The sequence below is a fragment of the Corapipo altera genome, unplaced genomic scaffold (assembly GCF_003945725.1).
Source record: "Corapipo altera isolate COAL_440 unplaced genomic scaffold, ASM394572v1 50, whole genome shotgun sequence".
NCBI lineage: Eukaryota > Metazoa > Chordata > Aves > Passeriformes > Pipridae > Corapipo > Corapipo altera.
Genome location: NW_020884889.1, coordinates 12,207,712 through 12,233,301, shown reverse-complemented (window position 1 = coordinate 12,233,301; position 25,590 = coordinate 12,207,712). Strand labels below are relative to the sequence as shown.

The following is a 25,590-nucleotide window of genomic DNA, read 5'->3' as shown; positions in this document are numbered from 1 at the left end:
CCCGGCCGGGCCGCCCCCGCCGCTCTCCCTCCCGGCGCTGGCGGCGGGGCCGGCGGCGCGGGGGCCGCGCGAAGTTTGCTCGGTGGGGCCCGGCCGGGCCCCGCGGGCTCCCGCAGCCGCCGGGCCTGGAAAAGCGGCGGCGGGGCTGGCGGTGCGCGCAGGTGTGTCCCGTGGGGCGGGGGGGGGCGTGCGGTCCTGGCTCCGCTGTGTCTGGGGATGTGCGGCGCATTAGTATGCAGCGAGCATACTGCTGGTGCAAGGGAATACGGCGGCGGTGCCACATGTCCGAGTTCGTGCTGATGCAGAGCTCATAAATTACACTTGAGTGTTCGCTCTTCTACCCCCGGTCTCGGCTCTTGTGCTTGAGTCTTGTTGAGGTTTTGTCTTTCCCTTTTCGGGAAATGAAAAAAAAATATCGAAATAGTGTTCTTTATTAATAGCACTCGTGTGTGGCTCTGGTGAGGTTTGGAATGTGCGTTTCTTTGAAAGGTGTAGGGAGAAGGGTAGAAATGCGGCGTCTCCTCTGAGTTCGGCAGTGCAGCCGACTTTAATGGCAGTGGCACATCAGCCTGCGTGGCCGTAGTTCTGTCCTTATAGCCCTTAAAAACAGAAATGCTTTTCTGAATGAAATAATGAAAGGCGGCAGGCTGGGTGACTGAGTTGGGTGAAAATCAGAGCAAAATTATAAAATCTGCCATTTAGTGCTTCTGTTTTTCTCGCCTCCTATTTTGCCTCTGGCATTCTATTGTTCCTGATGTTTTGAGCTTTTTTTCCTGGTTGGGTAAGTGGAGAAAGGTGCAGATTCCGATATGCATATTGTCACTGATTTACAGTTTGCTTTTCTAAAACTGTTCTAGTAACAGCTGGGTTGCAACCTTGAGGGAATGAAAGCACACAACAGCGTTACAAAGGAGACTGGGATTCATTAGACTCCTCCACTCTCAAGCCCTGATTCTGCAAATATTTAAGCATATATGGTTTCACATGCCTGGGTTACCCACCAAGTTCCACGCAACTACCGCTTAATATCGAATCCGTTTACAGTGTCAGGGCCACAGCATAGGCTCACCAAATCTGGGTGAAATTAGACTATTTTTAGTTCTTCTGTCCATCATGAAAAGTTTATTCAGCCATTTATGTTTCTTGGGAAAACGTTCTTACTGAGATAAATCACTGTTTAAAAAGACTCTGGCATCCATCCTGTAGAAACCTAGACAGGGATTTGTCAGTGAGTATGAAAATACTCCGTAGTGTATTTGCAGCATATTAAGTATGGCATAAATTACATGCAAAGTCATAAACTCTTAATATGTAAACAAAACTACAAGTTGCAGTTCTGACTAACACTGAAGATGTCCATCTTGTGCATGTATGAAGTGAAAAAGAGTACAGGGCTTACCTCTTCTCCTTTGCCCAAATGTTAATGGCTGAAATAAATTTGATCTGTAGTTAAAACAGGCACAGTTATCAGATATGAATTTATATCTCTGGATCTGTTAGATATTTGATGTCCCAGTCAAATGGATTGTATTTTTGCCTGAAAAACTAGTCTCGGACAATGAAATAATTTTTCATTTGTGCAGCATTCCAAAGTGCTCAGTACACCTTTAATGAAAGTCTATGTGGTAGATACCAAAAGTGACTTTGTGGAAAGTTTATTTTGGCTGCATGAAAATGAGCTTTATTCACTCTTTTTTGGAGGTATGCTAGGACTAACATTCTGTTTCCTTTCATGTATAAATTAAATCATTATAGAATCCACAGGGAAAATATAAATTCTTAGGGCTGAATCAAATCAGTGGCCTCACACGGTGAGAACTGAAAATACAAAAGCTTTGTGCCTTTCCAGATGCAGGACTCACTTCTGTAAACGTAGGCAAATGAATGGCTTCACCCATGTAAGTAATTCAGGTAGAAGCTAATGGAACTTGTCACTGGAATTCTAATATTCATATACTTATGTTTTTGACGAATGATATCCTTGAGAGGGAAATTTATACATAATTCTATAAAGTTTTAACTTATGCTACTGTAAACCAGCATTTGCAAATGATCCTCAGTTTCCTACTTGATCACAGATTTCCTAATGTCTGTGCTGCTAGTTGTTGACTTTATTAAAAGAAATCTGGATATTTGTAATATTTTGCTAACAGTGGTTAAAGTTGTTGATGCATTAAAAGTGTGGGGCCACGAACAGGAGTGTGTTTTATGTAGTTGTGAGGATTGGTGTTCACAGTACAATCTTGCACTGAATTTAGTGTAAACTTATATGAATGCTGCAGAAGAAGCTTAAGGACAGTGCAGGTACAGTTTTGAGAAAGTAGATTATCAAGATGACTTATAGAGTTGAAATTTAGGGGAAATTTGCCATCATTCTTCATGTAAAAATTTATGCTGTGATTATTTAATATCTACAGGTAATGCAGTGGCAATCTGTCATAGCACACTAAGTATACACAGGATTTTATAGTCTAAAACAAGGCAAAAAGGACTCTTTGAAAGAGTAATCCCTAGTTTTTCTGATGGCAGGTTAGACCACAATATGCTATGTGCGAGTGTGAGTTTATTTTGAGAACCTGATGGTGACTTTGTGCCCTTGTCTTTGAAATTCAGACTTAAAATTTGATAGGTGTTGACCTGGGATGTCCATATATCTTCCTTATGTATAATGAAAAATGAAATTAAATTTCAACAGTGACAGCTAAAGCTAAAAGGAACTTAATAAAGCAGAGGTAGAGATGGATTGTGACTTGAGGTAGGACTGGTAAATTCCATGAAACCTCAAAAAAAAAGGAGGCAGGGAGAAAGGAAGTGCAAGGAGTGAAAATTTGCTGGGCCTCCTTTGATCAGGAGTATTTGAAATAACTGTTGGATATTTCATTCTGTATACAGTAAGTCTGCTTTGCCCCTGTGAGAAGAGATTTTTTTGTCACTTACTGAATAGTCCTAAAGCTGGTTTACCTGTCTGCTGGGAACACTTGTCTAACATAGAGCAGTGTAATGTTGTATGCTGCTTTGCATAATTCTGTTGGTAATTCACAGTTATCTTCAGGTTGCTTTTGGTAATAAAGATCTGTGTGTTCGGCTGTGTGCTTGCATCTTGATAAAGTTTGACTTGTATTCTGAATATGAGTTGTAAACAAAAAACAGTAAGATTTTTAAGTTGGATTGCCTGCTTATTCTTCTATACTGTTAACTATATATTTATATAAAAGAGAAAAAAAGCTATTATATTAATGGCCCTGGGAAAAAAAATTAACATAATTTATTAATATAATGATGTTATTACTGTAACATGTGTTGCTGTCATATCACCCAATAATGCTTTTTGTACTTCAGCTCAGGGTTTTTTTTGCATTCCCAAATGATGGCAATTTCACTTGAGCCCCATGAAGACAGACTGACTGGGATAATGAGTATGCTAGATTTTTTATTCTTTTTTTCATCTTCAGTCTGACTAGGGCTTTAAAAATGAAAGCCATGATTTATACAACTTTGAGAGCTTGTCCTGCTGTTATGAAAGGTGAAGAAGAATCCCAAGTGAAGTACAGATATCTCTTTGTACTGCTCAGGGTAAAGTCTGATTGAGTGACCAATGAAATGAACATTTTTATTTCTTTTTGTGCCAGTGCCTTGCTCAGTTATTCTGTGAGGTTTCTGCAGAGTAGGGCAGATTCACTTAGAGCACCTCTCATTTTTGGCAGGTGTCTTTTTGTTGGATCAAGTGAAATTTAGATCTGATAAACTGGAGATCTCTCTAAACAACACGGCAGGTTTTCAGTGGTTTTCGTTCATGAATCTACTACTGTTTGCTTTTCCTTCACGGTGGATTGTAACACACTGTTGTCTGTTGCCACAGTGAGTTTGATAAATGCTGTGTCTGTGTAAGTTAAATAAGAGGTGAATCTTAGGCATGGCTTTATGCAATTCCTTTGAAAGTTTTATGAGTTATGCAAACAAGAAATACTTCTGACTGTTGAAGTGGAGTTGTGAAGAACCAAGGGACAGATAAACATAAAATAAATGGAAATGTTTATTCCAACGGTAATGAGCATGAATTGGCTGTTAAAGTGGCAGTAGAGTAAGAGAGCACGTAGGAGGTATGTTAACTTATGTCCAGATGTTTGCTCCTTAAGGACTTACAATGTAAAGCAGCAGAATTAATGCAAGTTCAGTATTTGTAACAAATATCTGTGGCTATGGCGGTCAGAGGCAAACTTGCAATGTGGTCTGTAAGAAAACTAATGCACTATTGCACTGATTGAAATTTTGTAGGTGGTGACAGTGGATTGGATGGGTTAGGAGGACCAGGAGTTCAACTTGGAAGCCCTGATAAGAAAAAACGCAAAGGAAACACACAGGTAAATTCTCTTTTGATTTCTTAATAAATCGAGCACTCAAATGTTGTCTGCTGGTGTGACTGTCTCGCATTGTTCAGAGTATCAGTCTGTTGTCACAAATAGCAGCTGTGTACAAAATATTCCTAATACTAGTTATTGGCACTAAAGTTATTTTAATCTCTGTAGGTTGCCACAGACCTATAAAGACAGGAGCACAGAGTGACTGCAGTGACTTGAATTTTTACCATATGGATTTGATTCTGAGACAGACCTTTTTTTTAATGACTTTGTAGCCATTTGTAGAAGTTGCCATGAGTAGTTGCCATGAGACTACTTCTCTCTTTACTTTCATTTCATTATGTGTAAGTTTGTGGGCTAATGAATCAGAACAGTTCATTAATGCTTTGACTAAATTCTTGGCATACTTCTGAAGTTATTTTCAAGCAAAAGCAAGTATAGCTCCTTTCCAGTGACTCCCTGCAATTTGACATTTCTATGCAGTTTTTCTTCCTAGAAAAGAAAACCTGAATACAAAACATCTTAAGCAGTTGGATACTTGTAGTGCAGAATTTCCCATTGTGTGTTCATTCACCTTTCAGTGAGAGTATCTGTTAGTTTGGTACTACCCAGTGAGAGTAACCTTACTTACATAGGTCAAACAATCACTTTCTGTTAGGCTTATCCACAGTCCATTGAGATGTGGATCTGTTCTCTTAATTTTTGTTTTGTTTTAAAGTAGTCATGGTGAAACCTGCTCTGAGAAATATTCAGTTACTCTAAAAGGTTTCAGACTTCTCTCATGGTGGAGCTTTCCTTGTATTCTGGAATGATAATAACTCCAGAGGCTATGCAGACTAGCTTCTGGTTTTTTTCTTACCTGGTGTAAGAAAATGCAGTGTACCTTACTGCATTTACTGTGCAGCAAATTTTACCTTTTTGGTTTTTTTTAAATAAATGCTCAATCTTAGTTTATTAGTACTTAAGAGGAAATGCTTTCTGTGAGCACAGTTAATGTAGGGTGAACACAGTAGATGTTCCCTACAGGCTAGTCTAGAATGAATTTCAATTGTATAGCCACTTTGGTGACATTTGAACAGCTTCTGGGCTCTGTTAAACACTGTAACCAGAGCATAATCCTTGTATTTTATGCCTACTGACTATGCTTTGCAGACTGTCCACAATCACTGAAGGCCTCTTTTTTTGTCCAGAAATCTACAGAGTGTAGAATATTCTGCAGAGTATAGAAAATACCAATCTGCTTACTGCTATATTCTATATGCCTTTTTTAGGTTTATAGTAACATTAGGTTTATATCCTCGTAGAAGTAGGGTGTCTTAAGAAGTGTATATTCAGTAACATCAACCCAAAAGGAGACTTAAGGAAATGCTTAAATCTGCTCTTCGACATTTGGAAATACTTTGTGCATGTGTTTGTGGCACTTGGCTTTCTGTATTGTTGCTTGTCTTTTGTAAAAGGTTAAGAAATAGAAGTCACATATCAAGTAGTATTTTCAGAAGCACGGTTGTGCAACTGCAAAATTTTTAAAACACAGACTACTATAAATCATCATATTATCTGGAGCACAGACTCCTCTCTTGCCTCTGTACTGAAATTTCAGACAGCCTGGCAGAATACAGTGGGTGAGTTTTACACAACAGCTGAACAGTTCTTTCAGCAGTAGTATTGGTAATCCAGGACCTTTGTGGTTGGTCTGTCTTGCAGGCAAATACTAAAACTAATTTAAATGTTGTATTTAAAATATTTGTAGGGATCATCATTTCCTCCTCCATCTGAATATGCTCCACCGCCGAATCCAAGCTCTGACCACCTTGTAGCTGCAAATCCATTTGATGACAACTATAATACTGTGTCTTATAAACCGCTTCCTTCAGGAAATCCATATTTTAGTAATCCTGGTTATCCTGGCTTTGGAGGCTATAACACTTTCAGAATGCCACCTCACATGCTGCCCAGAGTGTCTTCGCCATACGGTGGTTCTTACTCCCTCAGAAACCAACCACATCCTCTTCCTCAAAACCCTGTGGGCATGGGTTTTAGTCGACCTCACTCTTTCAGCTTTGGTCCACATGATAACCCAGGTTTTGGGAATCAGCCCCCTTATAGTGGTGGTCAGATAAATCAAAATGTCAGTATGCCTGCTCAGCATTTCAGGCCAAATCCTGGGGAGAACTTTGGCCATTCTGGTCAGATACCTCACCCTGACGTGCCATCCAATTTTGGTCCTGGAAACAATCCAAATTTTCCAAATTCTCAGCTAGAGTCAAACCATTCTTTTGTTCCTCCACCAAACACATACAACCAGACAAAATCATCAGCACAGAAGCAGGACTTTAATCAAGGTGCAAGCAAAGCATCCAGCCAGAACACTGCTGCTCATCAGCATCATCACAGGACAGAGGACATTGTGAGTCAAGGTAACAGTGACCTAAAAAATGTTACTCGAAACAATGTGGTAAATCAGGATAATAGCCATTCCAACAGTGCTGATAACACCAATGCTGGGCATTCCAACGGGACTCAGAGTAAGTCCCGCCAGCCCCGAGGTGCTGCTGAAGGATGCAACTCTGAAAAGAGCAGCAAAACGCCCCTTCATCCCAGTCGCCATGGTCACTCATCCTCTGAACCTGTCTATCCATGTGGGATCTGTACCCATGAAGTTAATGATGACCAGGATGCCATCCTGTGTGAAGCCTCTTGTCAGAAATGGTTTCATCGGATCTGCACGGGCATGACGGAGTCAGCGTACGGCCTTCTCACGGCAGAAGCATCGGCGGTTTGGGGCTGTGATACTTGCATGGCTGACAAAGATGTCCAGTTGATGCGCACGAGAGAGACTGCAGGACCACCTGCACTGAACACGGAAGGCTGACAGCCTCAATTGGTGGTGGTGGTGGATGAAATACTTTCTATGAAGTTTTGGTTACGAATCGGCTACTTCACTTTCTGCAGACAATCAGTTGTGTTTGATTGCTGTCATCTTATTTTTCCCCTAATCTGTTTTCATTCATAAAGTTCCATCTCAGCTTTTGGATTCTTAGTTTTATGTGTGCGAATGTTTCACAGGATGGAATATTTTTGTTTCTGATTGAACTGTAACTGACAATTGATCAGAAGTAGAATGTGCATTGACAATTTTATTGAAGGAAAAATGTGCCTGTATGAATAGCCCTAATTTGCTAGTATTAATGTGTTAACTAACACTAGCATTTAGTGCTCGGTTTTAATGGTACTATATTTGCAAGTACTCATTACTTTTTTTTTTTTTTTTTTGGCATGAATGTATGGTGATGTTCTTGCTAGCCTTTCTTTGAATATAGTGGAGATGACATGGAGGAATGTGCAGTACTAATAGTTGTTATTTTAGGGTAAATACAGAGAATTTTGTATGTGCTTTTTCCTATTTTCTGAAGTAAAGCATTAACATGCTATTCAAAAATTGATGAATTCATACTTAGTAGCACAATGAAACCCGCTAACTCTTACACATTTCTATTTCCTTGAAAAGGCAATAATCTCTTTTGACTTCTCAGCAAACATTTAGTTGCTGAAGGCTCTTGCTGGGTCTTGCAGTATTTGGAAATAGTTACGAAATATGATTAAATTGGAAAAAGAACAGATCAAGTTTATAAAGTCCAGTGCTTTAAATCTAGAGAATGCCAAAACTAGGGTTGCATATGTAACCTCAATTCATTTATCTTGAGCACATACATTAGGATACAGTGTCTGCACGTGTCATGGTTGTGCAGTTATGCACCTCTCTCTCATCCTTCCTCACTGGTGGTTCCAGTCTCCTGCCTCAGTGCTGCCTAAGAATTGTGAATGAAGTAGTGCATGGAAAATCCTGCCCCTCTTCCAGGGCTTTCGGCTGGAACCTGCTCAGTCACCCAGAGCTTACACAGTCCACTTGGCACGAGGGAGGGTGCAAGGCAACGGAGTGTGCTCTGCACAGGCTCTGAATTGCATGATAATTTGGCCAGCACAGACTTAAAACTAAATTCCCACCACTGCCTCAGCCAGTCTTGCACTGAGGGGGTGGGAAATCTAGGGTGAAGGAAAAAAATAGAGCTTTCATATCAGGTGAGTTTAGCTCAGGAGTAAGTAATCAGAAGTTTAAGCTTCTTTGCTAAACCTGATATCCTGCTGACAAGTATGAATGGCACTAGAGCTTCATGTGTGATGCTAAGAATTCTATTTTAATATAAGTAATTTGATCTAATTCTTGATCTCAAAAATAACTCTCCTTTTTTTAATGTGGTGAAACATCTAGCCTTGAACAGTTCAGCCTTAGTATATGCAACTGAAGAAGTGTTTCTTTAGAGAGAAGTGTTGTTCTGACTTAATAAAAGGAGGCATTGTAATAACAGACTCTGCCTGTAATACTCACCACTGTGCTGGAAAAAGCCTTTAAACAGGAATTAAATCATATGTCAAGCTTACAGGTGCCAGTCACGTTCCTTAATGTGATAAATTTTTCAAGTCTGTGAGCATGAGCGACGTAGGAGCTGATATAAAATACAGTCATAAAAGTAAAGAGGTAGTTTTTATGATAAGCTATGCTAATGAGTGAAAAGTAAGGCCTGTTTGCTAGTTCACCATTGTGTTTGATTTTTAAATGGGCTCTACTGTGGTACATTCCCAGAAGATACTGTGCAGACCTGCATAACTTTTCTTGTTTTATTTTAAAAGTGAAAATTTTTGCTGGGTAAGTGCAGTAGTGCCCTTTTTTTTTTTCTTGCCTCTCATCAGGAAAAAGAAAATAATGTCTGAAGTGTAAGTGACATATTTCATATCTTGAGGATTTCCTGTATGGAGATGTAAAGAAACTGTAAGGCAGATCAAGGGCTTCTGTTTTCATCACCAGTTGCTTTAATTTAGTACAGAAACCAGACTTAATCTTGTTTTGTTAGAGGTGTGATATTTCAAAACAAACAACAAAAAAACCAACCAAGCAACAACCTCTGTTAAAGAGATTTATTCTTCAGTAGTTTTCCTAATGACTGACAGACTGTTAAGAATTTGCTTTTGGTACCTAAAGTAGCAATTAAACCAAACCTTGTTTAGATAGATTTGTTCCTCTGGGAATCAGTTTAATCTCTGCAAAAATTTGCACTGTGAAGGTAGTGGAGCTGGTTCACACCTACAGCAACATAAATGAAATAAAAAATGTGCTCAGTGAAAATTCAACAAAACCAATGATGATATTGTTACCTTTCCCATTCCCACAGCCCATGCCTGTTGTGAGAAGATTTTTGGGGCATTTTTTCTCAGAAGTCCAATTAATGGTTTAATATTTTGAAGCAGACATCTTATTTAAAATAGCTGTGTATTTCTTAATTTCTTCCTTGACCCTACATGAAATTAGTAAAATATTTTCTAGATTAGCTGTCAAGGCATTAGTGTTCTTAAAAACTTAAAGTCAACTGGAATATCGTTTCATAAGGCCTTAAACTGTGTATTTGTGAAACTTATTCTAACAATTTATTTTGGTTTTTCCAAACTGGTACTATGTTGGGTTTGTAACCCAGTAAATTTTCTGCATTCATTAACCTGCAAATTCAAGGCATTAGCAAATGTCAAGTATATCAAATAAAAGCAAGTGAACAACAAAACCCAAACTTGTTAGCACACTGATTATAGAGATATGACTGACGAAGATCTCCAAAAGTCATCCAGCTGATATGCTCGCCCTACTGATACACTCTTGGCATACTTGAACTCTTTATCTAGAGAGAGGGTTATATTTTGTTTTTCTCTGCATGTATTGACTAGTAGTAGTTCAAGTATGCACAGGAAAAACAGCAATCATGTTTAATTAGTAAGGTCCTAGGAAAATGACAGCTGATTAGAATTAGAAGTTAGTTATAGAAGGGTGGGAGGGAGGGAGGGTTGACTAGAGTAGGTGAGGGTTTTTGTAATATTCTACATGAAACAATTTGTATTGAACTATCATGTGCTTCTTTCATTACTAGTGATTTAGACTGTACTGGTGCTGCACACCAAAAATATTGCAAAGATTTTGTAAGTCTTGCAAACCTTAACATTTTTATGGAAAGTGCCCATGTCCCTTTTAAATAGTTCCTTGTTGTGGTCAGAAATGCAGCCTATATTGCCCAAAATGTTTTTGTTGTTTTTTTTTTCCCCCTGGGCTGAAATAAATAAGTATAAACTGGATTGTATTGTCCTTAGTACTTTAAGTTTTTTTGCAAGTGATCACTTGTAAATGAGAAAACATGTACTTTTCTCTTTAAAACATTTGTTTTATTGGTCAGGGTAAGTGACAGTGCTGTATATAAGATACCAAAAATCCTGTTTCTTGCTCTTTTACTGACCCTTTCTACAACTCGAGACAAGCAGGTTAACTATGCCTGCCTCAGTCTCCTCTTGCAGCAGATTAGACTAATCCTTACTTCCCGAGGTTGTTTAGAGGCCTAGTTATTATCTGAGATCTTCAGATGCAAGAAACTAGAGAAAAGTAATGAAGTTTGCTCTACTTAAAACAAAAATATAACTTTTAGGGGCTGCTCAAAGAAGATTATACTTTGTGACCTCTGAAGTTTTTAATCTAAGAACCAGTTTTGTAATCACATTTTTTCAGGCTTAATTTCAAGCATGTGAGAATTAATGAAGTCCGTGGAGCTGCATGCACACAGTCAAGAATGTTTCAAAGTGTTTGCAGTTTGGGGCCTGTGATGTTTGCAAGTGAAATGCTTTTATGGTTTGAATTTTTACAAAATCAGTGATGTTCAAATGTAGCACCTTTTTAACATTTGTCTTTATTGCAGCTTAATACGATAACACATTATCTGCATTAAGTACATCCCTTTCATTTTATAAATAAACATTGCCTGGCAGTAAAAGTATTGGTGTAACATTTTTAAAAAGGAAAGTCATGCTTCTTATCATGTTGTATGTGACTTAAATGACTGTTTCATATTAAAACTAATCTTTCCTTATGTACTGCTTAAATATACCTGTTTTGGGATATCAGTTCAGTACTTTTTATACAATCTTGAATGTGTTCCACATTGGTGACATGTATTTTTGCAGCAACTCTTTTGTTTTGATTTTAAATTAGAGCATGTCTGATGTAATACATGCATTAGTGCTGTGGTGTGTGGCAAAGTTAATGTATGTAATTCAAATTGGAAAAGTTTCCAGACTTTGTCCAGCATTAGCCCTGTGGCCAGGGATTAAATTACTATGTAATACAAATTATTTCATACCATGATGTGTTTTAAGCTACTCTATGAAGTATGTGAAACATTATTGTTTATGGATTGGTAGCTGGTGTGGTATCTTGCATAGAATGAGGTTTGATAGGTGATAGCAATTCATGATAATTAAAACTAAGTACCTTTCAGAACACACAGCACTGGTGTGCATTGTCATCTTGTTACCATAACTGTAAGTATGAATTTTTTAATATTATCCACTGACAAATGGGTGAATATTTGGTAATCAGCTCATGGGTGTGAAAATTCTATTCTAACACTCTTTACTTGGTTTACAAAACATATAATTTTTTAATCTATTGGATGTGATTAGATATATACAGGAGGGTGTAGAACTGGATGTATTTTCAAATTATTCTGCAATTGCTAAGTTTTGTCTGAAGCTTTCTATATTAGAATAGACTCTTCCTTAAAATTGGAAACTAAGTGTACTTAGCAGAACTCTTTAAGGCAATATAACTATCCTACACTACATCTTGAGTTATGCACATTCACTTCTTTATATGGAGCTCCTCTGAATTTCTTGCTTTATATATAAAAAAGGGTCGCTTTAGTGGCCTAATGTTGTGTGTCATCATTCTGAGGTAATTAATTCTGAATGGTGTTCAGCCCCTTAGAGGTGCTGCCTATAACTTAAAGTATTCAGTGTTGCCCTTCATCTCCTGGTTCAGAAATGGTTTATCCCAACACCTTGGGAATACCTATTTCTGTATTGTTTGCCATACATGATTAATTTTCCTTTTCATCTTCAAACAAACTGTCTGTCTCAAAATAGTTTTTGATCCTACCCCACCTTTTTACTTGGAGATGTGTGCACTGTATTTCAGGAATTGCTGTACTGGAGGCAGTTTGGGATTGGAGTCCTGAGAGATGTCGTGTCTGTTCCGAGACTCTCATCTTCTGCTCTGCAGGATGCTCTAAATCTGAACTTCCATATAACTTAAGGAGGGCAAGCTTATAATATATTTCCTCTTTTTTTTTTTCCTTTCTTGATAGTTTTTTCTTCTGAAGCGTGAAATAAGAGAGTTTTAGGGATTTTTATTTAAAAGATGGCCTTTCCTCCAAGCTTTTTCATGTGGCCTTTAGAGCAAATACTCTGTTCTTCAGGGCCTTCTGACTTGGAATTTTTTTGTCCACATTGTCCTTTCAGTGTTAAAGGTGAGTTGAAAAAGGCAAGTTACCAATCTACTGCCATCCAAACAATGCAAAATATAAGATGATTAAGATTGTTGACATTTAATTTTTTTTTTGTTTGTTAATAATGATGTGACATTTTTACCTTTCAGAAGAACATGTATCAGAATCTGATTCAAGTGTTCTTGGAAAATGTATATGGTAGATTTTGTCTGGCACTGTATGTAACTTTGTTGCTTTCTGTTGTCTGGTTTCAGTTCCTTTTAAAATAAAGCTAATTTTTGCGGGGAAGTTGCCTGTTGATTTTTCTGAAGATGATGTAATGCCTAGATTGACTCTTCTACTGTTTTGCCTGGCAAAATGCATTTGGATTAGGTGTAATCCTGCAAGAAACAGTATGAGGTCATACTGATCAGAAAAGACAGTTCCTGCCTCTCTTGGAGAGCCCTGCTGTTCTGTAAAGGTGTTAATCTGAAGTAACTTCAAAGCAGATTAGAAGAGGTCTTGCACCTTCAGCCTCATTTCTTTCTTTACAGGATGGGAGGGAAGGCTTGAGCACCATTTGTCTGAACAGATTTATTTTTTTTAAATAACTTTCTGTTCTTGGGAAGAGATTAATCAAAGAATTATTTATTCCAATTTATAAATTTATTACAAAACTCTTCCTCTTAGTTAAAATGCCAGAACTAACACATACCAAATCACTGCCTTGCCAATACTATTTAAAAGCAACTGATACAGGTGGTCCCAAGCTACATATGTAAAACATTTTATTGTAATAAACAGTCTCATAAAATGTTCCTTCTTTTGTGAAAGATAGGGAGGGATAAGAGAGAGAATTTAGAAAGGATGGGAGGAAAAAAGGTTAATAATTAAAGATAAGAAAATGTAAGCTATTTAAAGGATTTTTTCCCCCATATATTAAAGCCTCTGATGCCATTAGAAGTGAAATAACCCCGGAAAAGATGGATGTGTGTATTAGCAGCTGGAAGGTCCAGAATATTACTAATATTATTAAGATTTGTGTGGAATGTACATCTCTATCCTTCATAGCACAGGAGACAGGAATTTAGGAATTAGGTTTTTAACTGAATAATTTTTCTTTTCACTATGAAGTTTCTTGCACTGGAAACTTTTCACTACAAACTTCTGACTGATAAGATTAATGCCAACAGAAGAACGATCCTGAATGGGCCTCTCTTTGCATGTGTGTCATGGTGAGAGCGCAGCCATTTGTCCAGGTAAGCCTGCAGTGTGGAGTGTGTGGGACAGAGGAGGTGTTTCTGTAGATATACATCAATAAAAGACTTCTAAGGTTGATTCAAGACCTTGCTGAATCCCTTTTGTCTCTTTTAGCAGCTAAATCTGCTACTTTGGCATAAAAGTGTGTTAGTGGTATTTGCTGTGTCTTCTACAAGCTTTGCACTGGAGACCTGGCTTTTAAGTAAATAGACTTTTTGTTGCTCTATTGGAGCTCTTTTGTGTAACTTAAGAAGACCAAATACTGGTAACCATAACCATGTCCTGTCTTGTAAAGCATGTATGAATAGTATAGTCCTTCTAGCACGAATAAATAATAAGCTGCTTCATTTCAGTATATTCTCTGTGATTAAACTAAAAATGACACCTGGGTGACCAAGGCAGAAGACCAGCACTCAAAAAATCTAAGACTTACAGTCGATGAATGAACTTTGCATAACTGAAGGATGTGTTCTGGATGACTACAGCTGCATTCTGGAGTGGTAGGAGATTTTGAGTTACTATTGCATTATAACAATTCTAGTCAATGCTGCTATATATTTTGAATACTCAGGGAATGGGGAATTTAATTCACTTCTTGGATTCCAACAGATGCAAGCATTCATCCAGATGATATTGATGTGGGTGAGTGAGGGTGGAGAATAACCCAGAAATCGTATCAGTTACAATGGATTTCTTGCTCTGAAAAAGTTTTAAATATTTGTGATACCTACTTTTATATATCTATATTTCTCTCTCTAGAGAGAGAGATATACACAGTACTTAAAAGTGACCACTACCATTTAATTGCTTTGGAATATAGGTAATAGAACATAAAAATTAAGTTTTCAGTGATACACATCAGTAATCCTAGCTAATGTGTGCCATGTTAAACTCCATTTTTCTTGGTCATATTTTAAAGGAAAGGGGGAAAACTAGACTTTTTGGTTCCGGATTTTTCCAGGCAGTTCTAGGTAATGGTATACTTTTGAAGAACTTTCACATACCTGAATTTTTATCCAACTGTGCTTGGCTTGTCTTGTCTTATTCCCCAGAAGCAGTTACTTTCTATATACTAGACTTTATTTTTGCAGATACAGTGTTACTGTTTGTTTGAGGAACGTGGAGCAACAATGTGCAAATTACCTCCTGAGTTTTTGGCATAGACAGTACCGCAGACAGCATTGGGAGGCAATAGCATGGAGCTGCCGGTATGACCCAGTTATTTTTAGGGGACATCTGGAAGTTTCAGTGCCAGCATTGCCAGTAGGTTGAGGAAGGTGATCCTGCCTGTGTGCTGAGCCCTGGTGAGGCCACAGTGGGAGTACTGTGTGCAGTTCTGGGCTTCTCAGTACAAGAGAGACATGTAGTTCCTGGAGCAGGTCCAGTGGAGGGCAACAAAGTTGGTCAAGGGTCTGGAGAATCTCTCTAAACAGGAAGGCTGAGGGATCTGGGCCTGATCAGCCTCAACAAGAGGCTGTGTATAAATATCTGAAGGGAGGGTGTCAAGAGGACAGAGCCAGGCTGTCAGCCAGTAGAACCAGAGGCAATGGGCAGAACCTGATGCCTTGAAAGTTCGACCTAAACATGAGGAAGGACTCCTTTCCTGTGCAGTGACCAAGCACTGGAACAGACTGCCCAGAGAGACTATGGAGTTTCCCTCACTAGAGATATTCCAGAACCATCTGGACACAATCCTGTGCCATGTGCTCTGGGATGACCCTGCCTCAGCAGGGAGGTCAGACCAGATGAACCACTGAAGTCCCTTCCAACCTGACTCTGTGTATTGCTAAATCAATCTCTAATTTTAATATTTTTTTTTTTACCAGAAATTCTAAACTGATAGCAGTTCGTCTCTTCTTGGAGACGGATTTGGCTAACAGCGGCTCTAAGAGCCGCGCTCCGCCCAGGTGTGAGCGATGGCGGCCCGCGCCGTGCCCGGCCCTGCGGGACTCCATGTCCCGGCGTGCGCCGCGCGGGCCGGCCCGGCTGAGGGCAGCGCTGCCGGGGCCGCGTTCGGCGATGCCGCTGTGGCTGCGGGAGCACCGCTGGCACCAGACCCCCACCGCCGTGTTCCTCTCGCTGCCCCTGCGCGGCGCCCGGGCCACCCCCGCCAACATCTTCTGCTCCGAGCGGTATCTGAAGGTGGGCGGCGCGCCCCGCTCCCGCACGGGCCTTGTGTCGCTGCCCGCGATGTGCCGCGGTACTTCAGAGCTCTGCTCAAGAGCACACGCGCCACACACCATGGCAACGCTCTCGAGCTCGTAGTCTTATAGCCTTTATAATCTCCCTCTCTCTCCTGCAGGCTGTTAGATGCCCGTCCCGCGACAGATAATGGCTTTACCCCTGCTCGTTCTCTGTAGTAATGCTCTTACTACTCAACAGGTGTCACCTGCCTTTACTGTCTCATAAATGGACTGAATTATACACATCTGCTTATATTATGAATAATAATTCTAATTATGAGGTCCATGGCTTCTGTCGGAGTGCTGAAGAACCAACTTTTTCAATCTCTTTAATAAAGAGATTGAAATACATTGAAATAATAAAAATATAACCTTGTGAAGACCCACCCTCGAGGGGAAGGAAGCACCTTCCCTGGGCTTCTACAAACCTCCACACTGGATACAAAGCACATTAGTTCTGTCAATAGTATGTTTTTCTTGAGATTTACTGTGTGCTTGTGCTGAGTGTTTTGTATATGTGAGAGTTAATTGAAATTAATAAATATTAGTACAAATTATATCTTTGTAGGTAAGTGTCCCTCCCTTTTTATTTGAAGCCATTTTGTATGCTCCTATTGATGACACAAATAGCACAGCAAAGATCGGAAATGGAAACATTTTCTTCACTTTGTATAAAAAAGAACCGGCCATGTGGGATTCCCTAACCCTAGAAAATGGTAAGTTCTCTATTCTGAAAGTTAGATTGCCTGTAAGAAACCCATTCTGAGCCAACACTTTACAAACTGTAATGTGAAACTCCTGCTGGTAGATATCTGCTCAGTTAAACCTTGTTATTAAAAATAGAAAGTATGTGAGAACAAAGAACATCTACTGAATCTAGCATGTATGAAACAAAACAATGTTTCTTGTAACACTTATATTTTATGTGTAAGCAAATCTTAATTTTTCTGTTTTGGAGATGGGCTTGATAGACACTGCTTTGTGGAATTGGAACCATTTTGTGTTTTCCCAGACACAGTAGCAGAAAGAATCCTGTTTTTATGAATATGATACATACCAGTAGAATTCCAGGCCTAAATGATCATAATAGTTTTTATTTATTTTTTTAAGCTGACAAGGAAAAACTGCAATATCTAAGAGAGAATGCTGTTCTAAAAGCCCAACAAAAGGCAAAAGAGGAGACAGAAGCAAAAAAAGCTACAAAAGAGGAACACAAAAAATATGCTTTGGAGGCCACAATGAAGGTAGGTTTAGAAGGAGCTCTACAAGACACATACATGTAATAACTGCCAACTAATCTGGCATCTGCTTGGTTAAATGCACTTTAAAAAATATGAAAAGTACTCATTTTTATTATAGTGATGGTAAACCTTGTTATTTCTTTGCACTTAAAACACATTTATTACCAAATATGAAATTGATACAGGAAAAGTACTTAGAAGTTACCATTTTCCATTAGTAATACTAAAGAAAGTTTTTAGTGAGGAGCTCAGATTTTTGGCCATTGAAAGGAGAGTACAGTCATGTAGAAAAACTGTGGTCTTTTGTGGCCTTTGCATTAGTGCAGGTGTTCAGTCATTTAGCACTGTCAAAAATACTGATTTTAAAAAAGAATCTTATTTATTTGTTGCGTTGTTATATTTTATAACAGACTTGCTGTTCATTGTCTTTTTAGTGTTTGCATGTTTGTCATTCTGCTTTTTATGTCTCTCTTAAGACATGTTCTTCAAAATTTTTATGTATGTAAAAATTCTGGTCATTTCATTTGTGTTTAGAAGGATTAGTTAAAAGAATGAGACTTGTAAAGGCTAATCCGAAATGTTTGCTCTCTCAGTCATTTTTAAGCATCTTAGTGAATTCTGCTTGTATGGTCACATTGGTTACACTATGCTTTGGATATGAAACTGGGAAAATAATGGTAGCTTTTACTTAGTCATCTTAGTATTATCAGATGAAACATCTGATCTCAGAGGTTTATTGTTCAAACAGCTAGAAGAAGCAGAAAGAAAAAGAATTGAAGATCTGAAAGAGAAGGAACGGCAGAAGGTCACCGAAGAGTTGGAGTTATGGAAAAACCAGCAAAAAGATGCTGATAAATACAAAAGCATGCAAAAAGAAGGGGAATTACATCAAGAAATAGGGCAGTTAAAAGAGAGGAAAAATGAAAAAATGACCAAAACTAGAATTCCTAATGAAGGAACTTCTAAGAGCAGACCCAAACCCACAAAAGGTTGTATGATTTATTCCTGGATGTTTCTAATTCATCATTTATCTTTGTCTCCACCATACTGAACCTGTTCTATTAGTCTGCAGTTATTTTAAATTATTTTCAGGAACTTTATTGAGCTCAAGCATGTGAGTTCTTAGCACTTAAGTCTTTGGAAATACAAGAGCAGGTTTTGTTCTAAGCTTTAGAAAAGTAAACCAGAAAGCCTTTCTGAGGGTGTAATGCAGACTTTCTGGGGGTGGAGATCCTGTTACCCTAAGTTACCTTACTGCTGCATTTCATAGAAATATACAGTCTCCTTTCACTCTGTCTATCCCATGTCTTGGTCCTATGGAGAGCCAATCCAGGGAACTAAAACAACAGAAAATATCTCATTCCTTGTTTGTTTGCTTTTATAGACTCTTATGGTTGTCAGAGCATCATCCAAGTGACAGAGATAGAGATGTAAGAGGAGTTTAAGTTCATTTGTGGCAGATGCTCTATCATTCCATTTATTTACTGGTTACATTAACAAGAAACATTGTTTGAACCTTCCCTTCAAAAGAACAAGTCTAAACCTTTCTCAAGTTATTAGAGGTTTAATCCTAATGTGTTGCATTCCTAAATTAGGTGTACTTTGGACTTCGGTAGAAAACCAGAAAACTCTCTTTTGCTTGATTTTTTTCATTTCCAGTACTCCAATTCTCTTCATAGGTCATGCTTCCTGTAGTATATTTTCACCAAATGTAAAGGAAGAACAGTTACCAGCTCCTAGATCTGCTGCTACAATTAAAGTCAACTTTACCCCAAGAGTTTTTCCTACAGCTCTTCGAGAATCTCGTGTCGCAGAAGAGGAGGAGGTAAAGTAATGAATTGTTTATTGTGTATTCAGTAAGTTGACAAAAATGGTACCTGTGCCAAGGAATGTAACCTGTGCAATATATCTTCCAAGGAAGGCAGTTGTATTTAAATGAAGATATAAAGAAATAATTTTATATAAAAATTATTTTCACCATGTGATAGTGCAGGTTAATAAACAGCATGTTCCTTTTTTGGGGGGAGGGGAAGGCAACAATATTAATTTAATTCCTTGAAGTACAAAATTTGAAATATCTTTACTCTTATATTTAAGATTCTTTCAGTTTTGTCTTAAAAAGAAGCTCACACCTCTTTCAAGCTCAATTGAATGAATACCAAGTAATTTTGGAAGATTAAAAACAAACAAGTAAACCAAAAAGTATTAGTGAAGCAGTAACTTGACTTTTCATGGTAATAAAATAATTGGGAAACTTTGAACTTTTTCATATCTGACATTATTAAATATTTTTCTCTGTCCAAAATATGTGGCAAATAGAATTCTTTTGATAGTAGTGAGTGAAGAGATAAAATCCATTTTTGGATTTGAATTTTTCCTTCAGAAATAATCCTTGCCCATTTTGTACTTACAGTGGCTACATAAACAAGCAGAAGCTCGAAGAACAATAAATGCTGATTTGTCTGAGCTGGAAGATTTAAAAGAAGAGGAGAAGAATCCAGATTGGTTAAAGGACAAAGGAAAGTAAGTTAGATTCCACTTGAAGATATATTGAAACTTAATTAATTATTATGGTGTTTGTCTACTGTTAGTTTTGATATTTTCTATATATCCTAAACACAGATGGTGAATGTCTATAGAGTAGTCATAGAAGTCATAACAGAGATTTTATTGGCAGCTTATGAGGTTTGAATCTGATAAAGTCGTGAGATGCAATTGTTGAAGCCCATGGTGAACAAAATCAATGTAAACACATCATGCATATTCTTCTTTGAAGACAGTTGAGGCAGTGCACTATTATATCTAAGTGGATTTCCTTTCATTTGAACTCTTTAGGGAGAGGTGAAACATCTGTCTAAAACAAACTTTAGGAATTTTATAAAAATGCTGGTTTATTTATATAGCTGTGTTATACAGATAGGTTTGATTAGACAATCAGATACACAAAGCTTTCAAAACTAGTCCTGTGTCTGCAAAACTGTGTCCACCTCTTACAGTTCTTTGCTGCTTGGAAGCAGTGACTTTTTAGTGTGTGTCTATAAGTTGTATTCTCTGCATCAAGTTGGACTGAACTTCAGCTGTGATGTTCTCAGAAAAGGCTATAAATGTGCATTTCCAAGGAAAAGATGCTAAAACTTCAAATATTTGAAAATGAATTGTTGGTAAGAAGTAGGTATTTATTTTGTGTTCATCACCTTCTTTAAAGTGCACGTTTCACTTTCTGTTTAACACTTAGCAAAATGTTTGCAATGGGAAACTATCTGGCAGCTGTGAATGCCTATAACCTTGCAGTGAGGCTGAACAACAAGCTTCCCCTGCTGTACCTGAATCGTGCTGCCTGCCACCTTAAACTGAGGAATTTACACAAAGCTATTGAAGACTCCTCTAAGGTATAAAAAATACTGTCATCTTATGCATTAATGTGGTTTATTACTGTGATGTTTCTCTTTTAAGCAGATCTGTAAATACATATCAGTGCGATTTGGAATTTCAAAATTCAAACTTGATATAATGAAGCCATGCTGGAATATTGAAATTTGATAGTGAATGAACTTTCAGAAATTTAAAACAAAACAACAATAAAAAACCCTCTAAATCATGCTTCTACACATTTGGGACAAATGGCCGTATGTTGACTAGCACGTGTTTCTTTACAGATAAAAATATTGTAGCAATATATACACTTGAAAAACCTGCAACTTGGAGCAGAAAAAACCACCAAAACAAAATATACACAGATACCCTTTCTATTACACTGTGGTGTGCTTCATTTGTTGTAAGGAAAAATAAAGGTGTGGTGGTGATGAGCAGGATACCCCAACAAACCAGGCATTTTGAAAGAAGGGCTGTATCACCTAAATGTTTTAGCAGCCATTATTTGTGCAATGAGAGGAGTGAATCTCAATTGCACCTGAATAATGTGGAGGAATTTTTGCCAGAATTATTATTTTTTGAACTAATAAGTACTTGAATCTTGGTTGTTTTGTTTTTTCCTAGTAACTACTACTAAAACACACGTGCTTTTTTAGGGCTGTCTTTTTTTTTTTTCTAATAATATGGTATGTAATACTGTGTATGAAAATAGAACATTATTTGACTGTAATAAACATTTAACACTGTATTTGTCAGTTTTTAGCCATGGCAGTGTAACTGTAGTTAGCAAACTGGGGTGATGGATACAAATCTTAATGAATAGATTCACAAGCTGTATAGTTTGAATTTGAATAGTTATTTCTATTTGAATAGTTATTATGTTACTGTATAATAATAGTAATTAGGTGAGAGAAGTGTGTGTAAACTAGAAAAAACCTTAAATTATGGCAAATATTCTTATAAATACTTTGGGTGTTCTCATTTCTAAAGGCACTAGAACTGTTGACACCACCTGTTCCTGATAACGAGGGCGCTCGAGTGAAAGCCTATGTGAGACGTGGAACAGCCTTTTGTCAGCTGGAATTATATACTGAAGGTGAGGCCTTGATTTTGTGAAAGTGTGCACATGAATTTAGAGTGACAAGCAAGTAATTCTGTTTAGTTCAATGGGACTGCTCACACCTTTATGTTTTCAGGAATGACTTTGAAGGAACTCTGTACTATCTATTTCTCTGCTATGAACCTTGATACCACATTCCTTATTTTTTTTTTTAATATTGCTGGTTGATTGCAGTTCCACTTGAAAAATCTTGAAAAAATACCTGAGGTTAACAGTGTCCCTACTGAGTTCTTCAGGAGTATCAAGTTAGTTTTGTAAAGCAAATTTACGAGTGAAAGCTGATAATAGAAACTGAAGGATATTCAAAATGACAGTGTTGAAGTGCTAAGCTTTGGCCATTCTTTACTTTTTTCTATCTATGAATCACTTTGTCATTCCCTTACAGCTTCATTTGCACTTGGAAACCTTGTGAAAAAGCCAGTTAAATAAGGTTTTTCTTCCTGTGCTCATTATTTGCTAACCCCAAGCTCTAGTATTCACAGTTCATGTCTTCTTTTCCTTACTTCCACACATTCATTTCTGTCATTCATGTTTCCTCTCTTCTGCAGAACACTCCTGTCATGCACAGACATATATATATATTGGTATATATATGTAAATGAAGAGACTCTGCTTTCATGTTTTAAAACCTGAAAAGTTTATGTAGTAGAGTGTTTCCACTAAAATGTTTGTAAAATAATATAAACAAAATATAAGGTAAATCTGATGTCATTCTGATTCCATCATCTTAAGAGTAAAACTGAAAATCAGTACTTCATGCTTATGACTAGGGAACAATTACTTCCAGGTGGTTGCTAAAGAGGATGCTCTTGCATTATTGATTGACATTCTTATTAATGTATCTATATTAGGTCTCCAGGATTATGAAGCAGCTCTCAAGATTGATCCTAAAAATAAAAATATAGAAAAAGATGCTGAGAAGATTCGACACCTAATTCAAGGAACAATGCAAGGTTCTTAATTCAAATAAACATGAAAAAAAAGAAACTCTTTGGCAGAAATGCCTTTTTAGAACATCAGAAGGAATCTTATTTCTTTTCAGTATGTGTTAACTAGATATTTTTTGTGCTTCACTCAAAACACCTACAGAATTGGTAATGGATTGGATATATTAATTTTTTTGGAAAGTATAGTATTATAATAACCATAATTAGATATATTTTATCTGATTTTGATACAGAGTTGTCATATTTTTGCTTTTTGTTAGCATTTGTGTTACCCTGAAAATCTGAAACACTGGATTTGAAGCTGTTCCGTTATGTTAAGCATTCTTTCCAAGCTGTGACCATTTCAACTACACTTCTTTCAGTAGCAGTTTTAGCAGACTTCTGAATTTTCCACATCGATGTGTTTCCTGAATACCATTTATGACTGATTTCTGTCTTTATAATAAAATATTTTTTATGCAGATATATATATTATTTTGTGTAAATTCTATACTCTTGGAACAGGGAGAAGGTTCCTTCCAGCTGCTTTAGTGGAATGCTGAGGGGCGTCAGTCTGGCATAGTTGCTGTCTGTGCTTTCCTACAGATACCTATTGCATTGCTGGAAGGAGCTGCAAATACTGTTTTATAGCAGCTGGAAGGAGGGCAGTGCAGGAGCTTTAGTGCCTCAGTTGAGTGTATTGCTATACTTGCCCAAATATGCCTATTTTATATAATTACTGTGGGGAAGTGAGGGCTAAGGAGGAGACACACTGGCAGTGGGAGAAAGAAAATGCAAAGAAGCAAGTGCTGGCTGTAAGTTCACCATTTTTTTTTTTCCCTTAAAAGGGAAGCAAATGTGCTTGGTGGCATGAACAGTATCTGCCTGTTTCACCTGATCATGTTGGGAGCAAATGCATGTTAAACCTGTAACTTCAACACCTGAGCTGATGGTGTGTACACTACATCTGAGCCATGTACATTATGTTGGCATTTAATGTCCTGAGATGTAAGAATGTGGAGACTGACTTTTAAAACCAGAAAATACTTAAGTTAAAACAAGTAAACCTTCAGGTCAATGTCTCTTGCACCTAACTCTTTCTAAAGTTAGAGTTCCACGTTTATGAGACCAGTTACAAGAGTTTTATTTCTGTGGGTTTAGGTCTGATTCAGAGAACTGCATCATCAAATGGGCTCCATCCTTTTTGATACATCTTATTCAACCCATCTTATTCAGCATTTCAACTAACAGGACAAAGCATTTCAAATTTGTTGAGTGTTTGTGGTCAGAGCAAATATTGCTCAAGATGTGTATTGAAATACATGCATGGTGGAGAGTGAGGAACTTAACACTTTGACCTTATTTAGTAAACTGTGGACAGTGATAATTTGACTTATGATGACTATGGAGGATAACACAATTTGGACTTTGCATTGATTTCTGCATTAGTGATAATCCTGAGCATAGAAGATAACATAAGAGGCAGAAATAATTAGTATGGGTAATAAATATAGGAATGAGATTAAGAATATAGTGAAGCTTTGTGGATGATGTGTTTTAGTTTCGACTTTTTCTAATATACAGAAATATGAAAAATAGAGGCCTAAAGAAACATCCAAGTGACTGTACTTACTCATGTTCATGTGCATGAATTTTTATTTTTGTTCTTTTCCTCTGTAGGGAGTGAGTTAACATATGACAGGTACTTCTTAGTCTGTTTATGGAAAGTGCTCTAGTGCTGTATTAATGAGCATGTGGTAAAACTGCACCGAGTAAGGAACCTCCCTTAGTGTTGCTGAGCAAGCCATTTACAACCTGCTGTTCTTCAGAGGTGCCATGAAATCTTTTTTGTTTGTTTCTCAGTCATGTAAGATATGAAGAAAACGTTTAAGCTGCTAGCTTAGATAAACCTCGAGTAAGAAATTCTGACTTTATTATTGAGGCCTGTTGTTGTCTCCCATTTGTTTTGTTCCAGTATTAGAGCACTGCTGGGACCTGAATCTCTGGGATTTCGCATCTGCTCTGTGTTGTCCCTGTTGATGAGATGGGGTCTAGGTGTTTGGTGGGGGTAGGCAGCCTTACCCCCAGTCTGAGTGGCTCTCAGGACAGGACTGCTTCTCCTGGAGCAGCACGGCCTGTGCTTCTGGGAGACTTTCCCAATTAGTTAATTCCTAGTCACCAGTTTTTCCACCTGAGACTAGAAGAATCACATATTTGTGGTCCATATAAGGCACTTTATTGGGGGGGGGGGGGCGGGAGCACGTTTTTTGGAGTGTTCTTTGGTGGGGCGCTTTGTTGGTTGGTTGTTTTGTTTGTTGTTTGGGATTTGTTTTGCCATGCTTGTTTGTTTGGGTTTTTGTTTTGTTTTGGGGGGCGGCGTGTGTGCGTGTGTGTCTTGTTTGTTTTTCCCTTTCCCTCAGTACAAGCGTTACCGGCAGAGTCCCCTCAGCGCTGGGCTGTCCCTGTGCCCGGTTATCCCCTGATTACACCAGCACAACGCCCCCGCCGTGAAGGTGCCTCTGAGCGACCTCCCCCGGCACAAACGCGGCCGGGGCCGCTCGGCCCGCGCTCGGCGGCGCGGCGTTGCCATGGCGGTGCCCGGGGCGGGCCGGGCGCTGTGCTCCGTGGGACGCTGTTTCCCGGGTCGCTCTGTGGGCACTGCGGTTGCCGGGGCTCTGCGCTCGCTGAGCTCCCCGGGCGCTGTGGCCGCCGGGCCGCGGGGGGCGCGGGCCGCGCTCTCCCGGGTGCCGCGGGCGCCGCCCCGCGCGCAGGCGCCGGC

The 25,590-nt window shown here is 38.4% G+C and overlaps 2 protein-coding genes across 5 annotated transcripts in view; both read left to right on the top strand.

Moving 5' to 3' along the window:
- The window catches only part of PYGO1 (pygopus family PHD finger 1), a 13,981-nt gene extending 963 nt beyond the window's left edge, over nt 1-13,018 (top strand). The window contains exons 2-4 of the mRNA XM_027644552.1: nt 3,453-3,573; nt 4,266-4,361; nt 6,109-13,018. Coding sequence (XP_027500353.1) covers nt 3,453-3,573; nt 4,266-4,361; nt 6,109-7,230 — 1,339 coding nt within the window. The 3' untranslated portion in view covers nt 7,231-13,018. The remainder of the gene's footprint in view (nt 1-3,452; nt 3,574-4,265; nt 4,362-6,108) is intronic.
- DNAAF4 (dynein axonemal assembly factor 4) lies at nt 4,274-23,293 on the top strand. 4 transcript variants are annotated; one of them, XM_027644367.1, is made up of 11 exons: nt 4,274-4,361; nt 13,844-13,968; nt 14,323-14,469; nt 16,721-16,868; nt 17,263-17,396; nt 18,142-18,382; nt 19,073-19,218; nt 19,807-19,916; nt 20,629-20,782; nt 21,756-21,861; nt 22,737-23,293. In XM_027644367.1, the coding sequence occupies exons 4-11, from the start codon at nt 16,841-16,843 to the stop codon at nt 22,844-22,846; spliced, it is 1,029 nt and encodes a 342-aa protein (XP_027500168.1). In that variant the 5' UTR covers nt 4,274-4,361; nt 13,844-13,968; nt 14,323-14,469; nt 16,721-16,840; the 3' UTR covers nt 22,847-23,293. The 4 variants fall into 4 exon arrangements, with proteins under 4 accessions (XP_027500168.1, XP_027500167.1, XP_027500165.1 ...); XM_027644366.1 differs by lacking the exon at nt 14,323-14,469; XM_027644364.1 differs by lacking the exons at nt 4,274-4,361; nt 13,844-13,968; nt 14,323-14,469 and adding an exon at nt 15,955-16,111.
- The last annotated feature ends 2,297 nt before the right edge of the window (nt 23,294-25,590 follow it).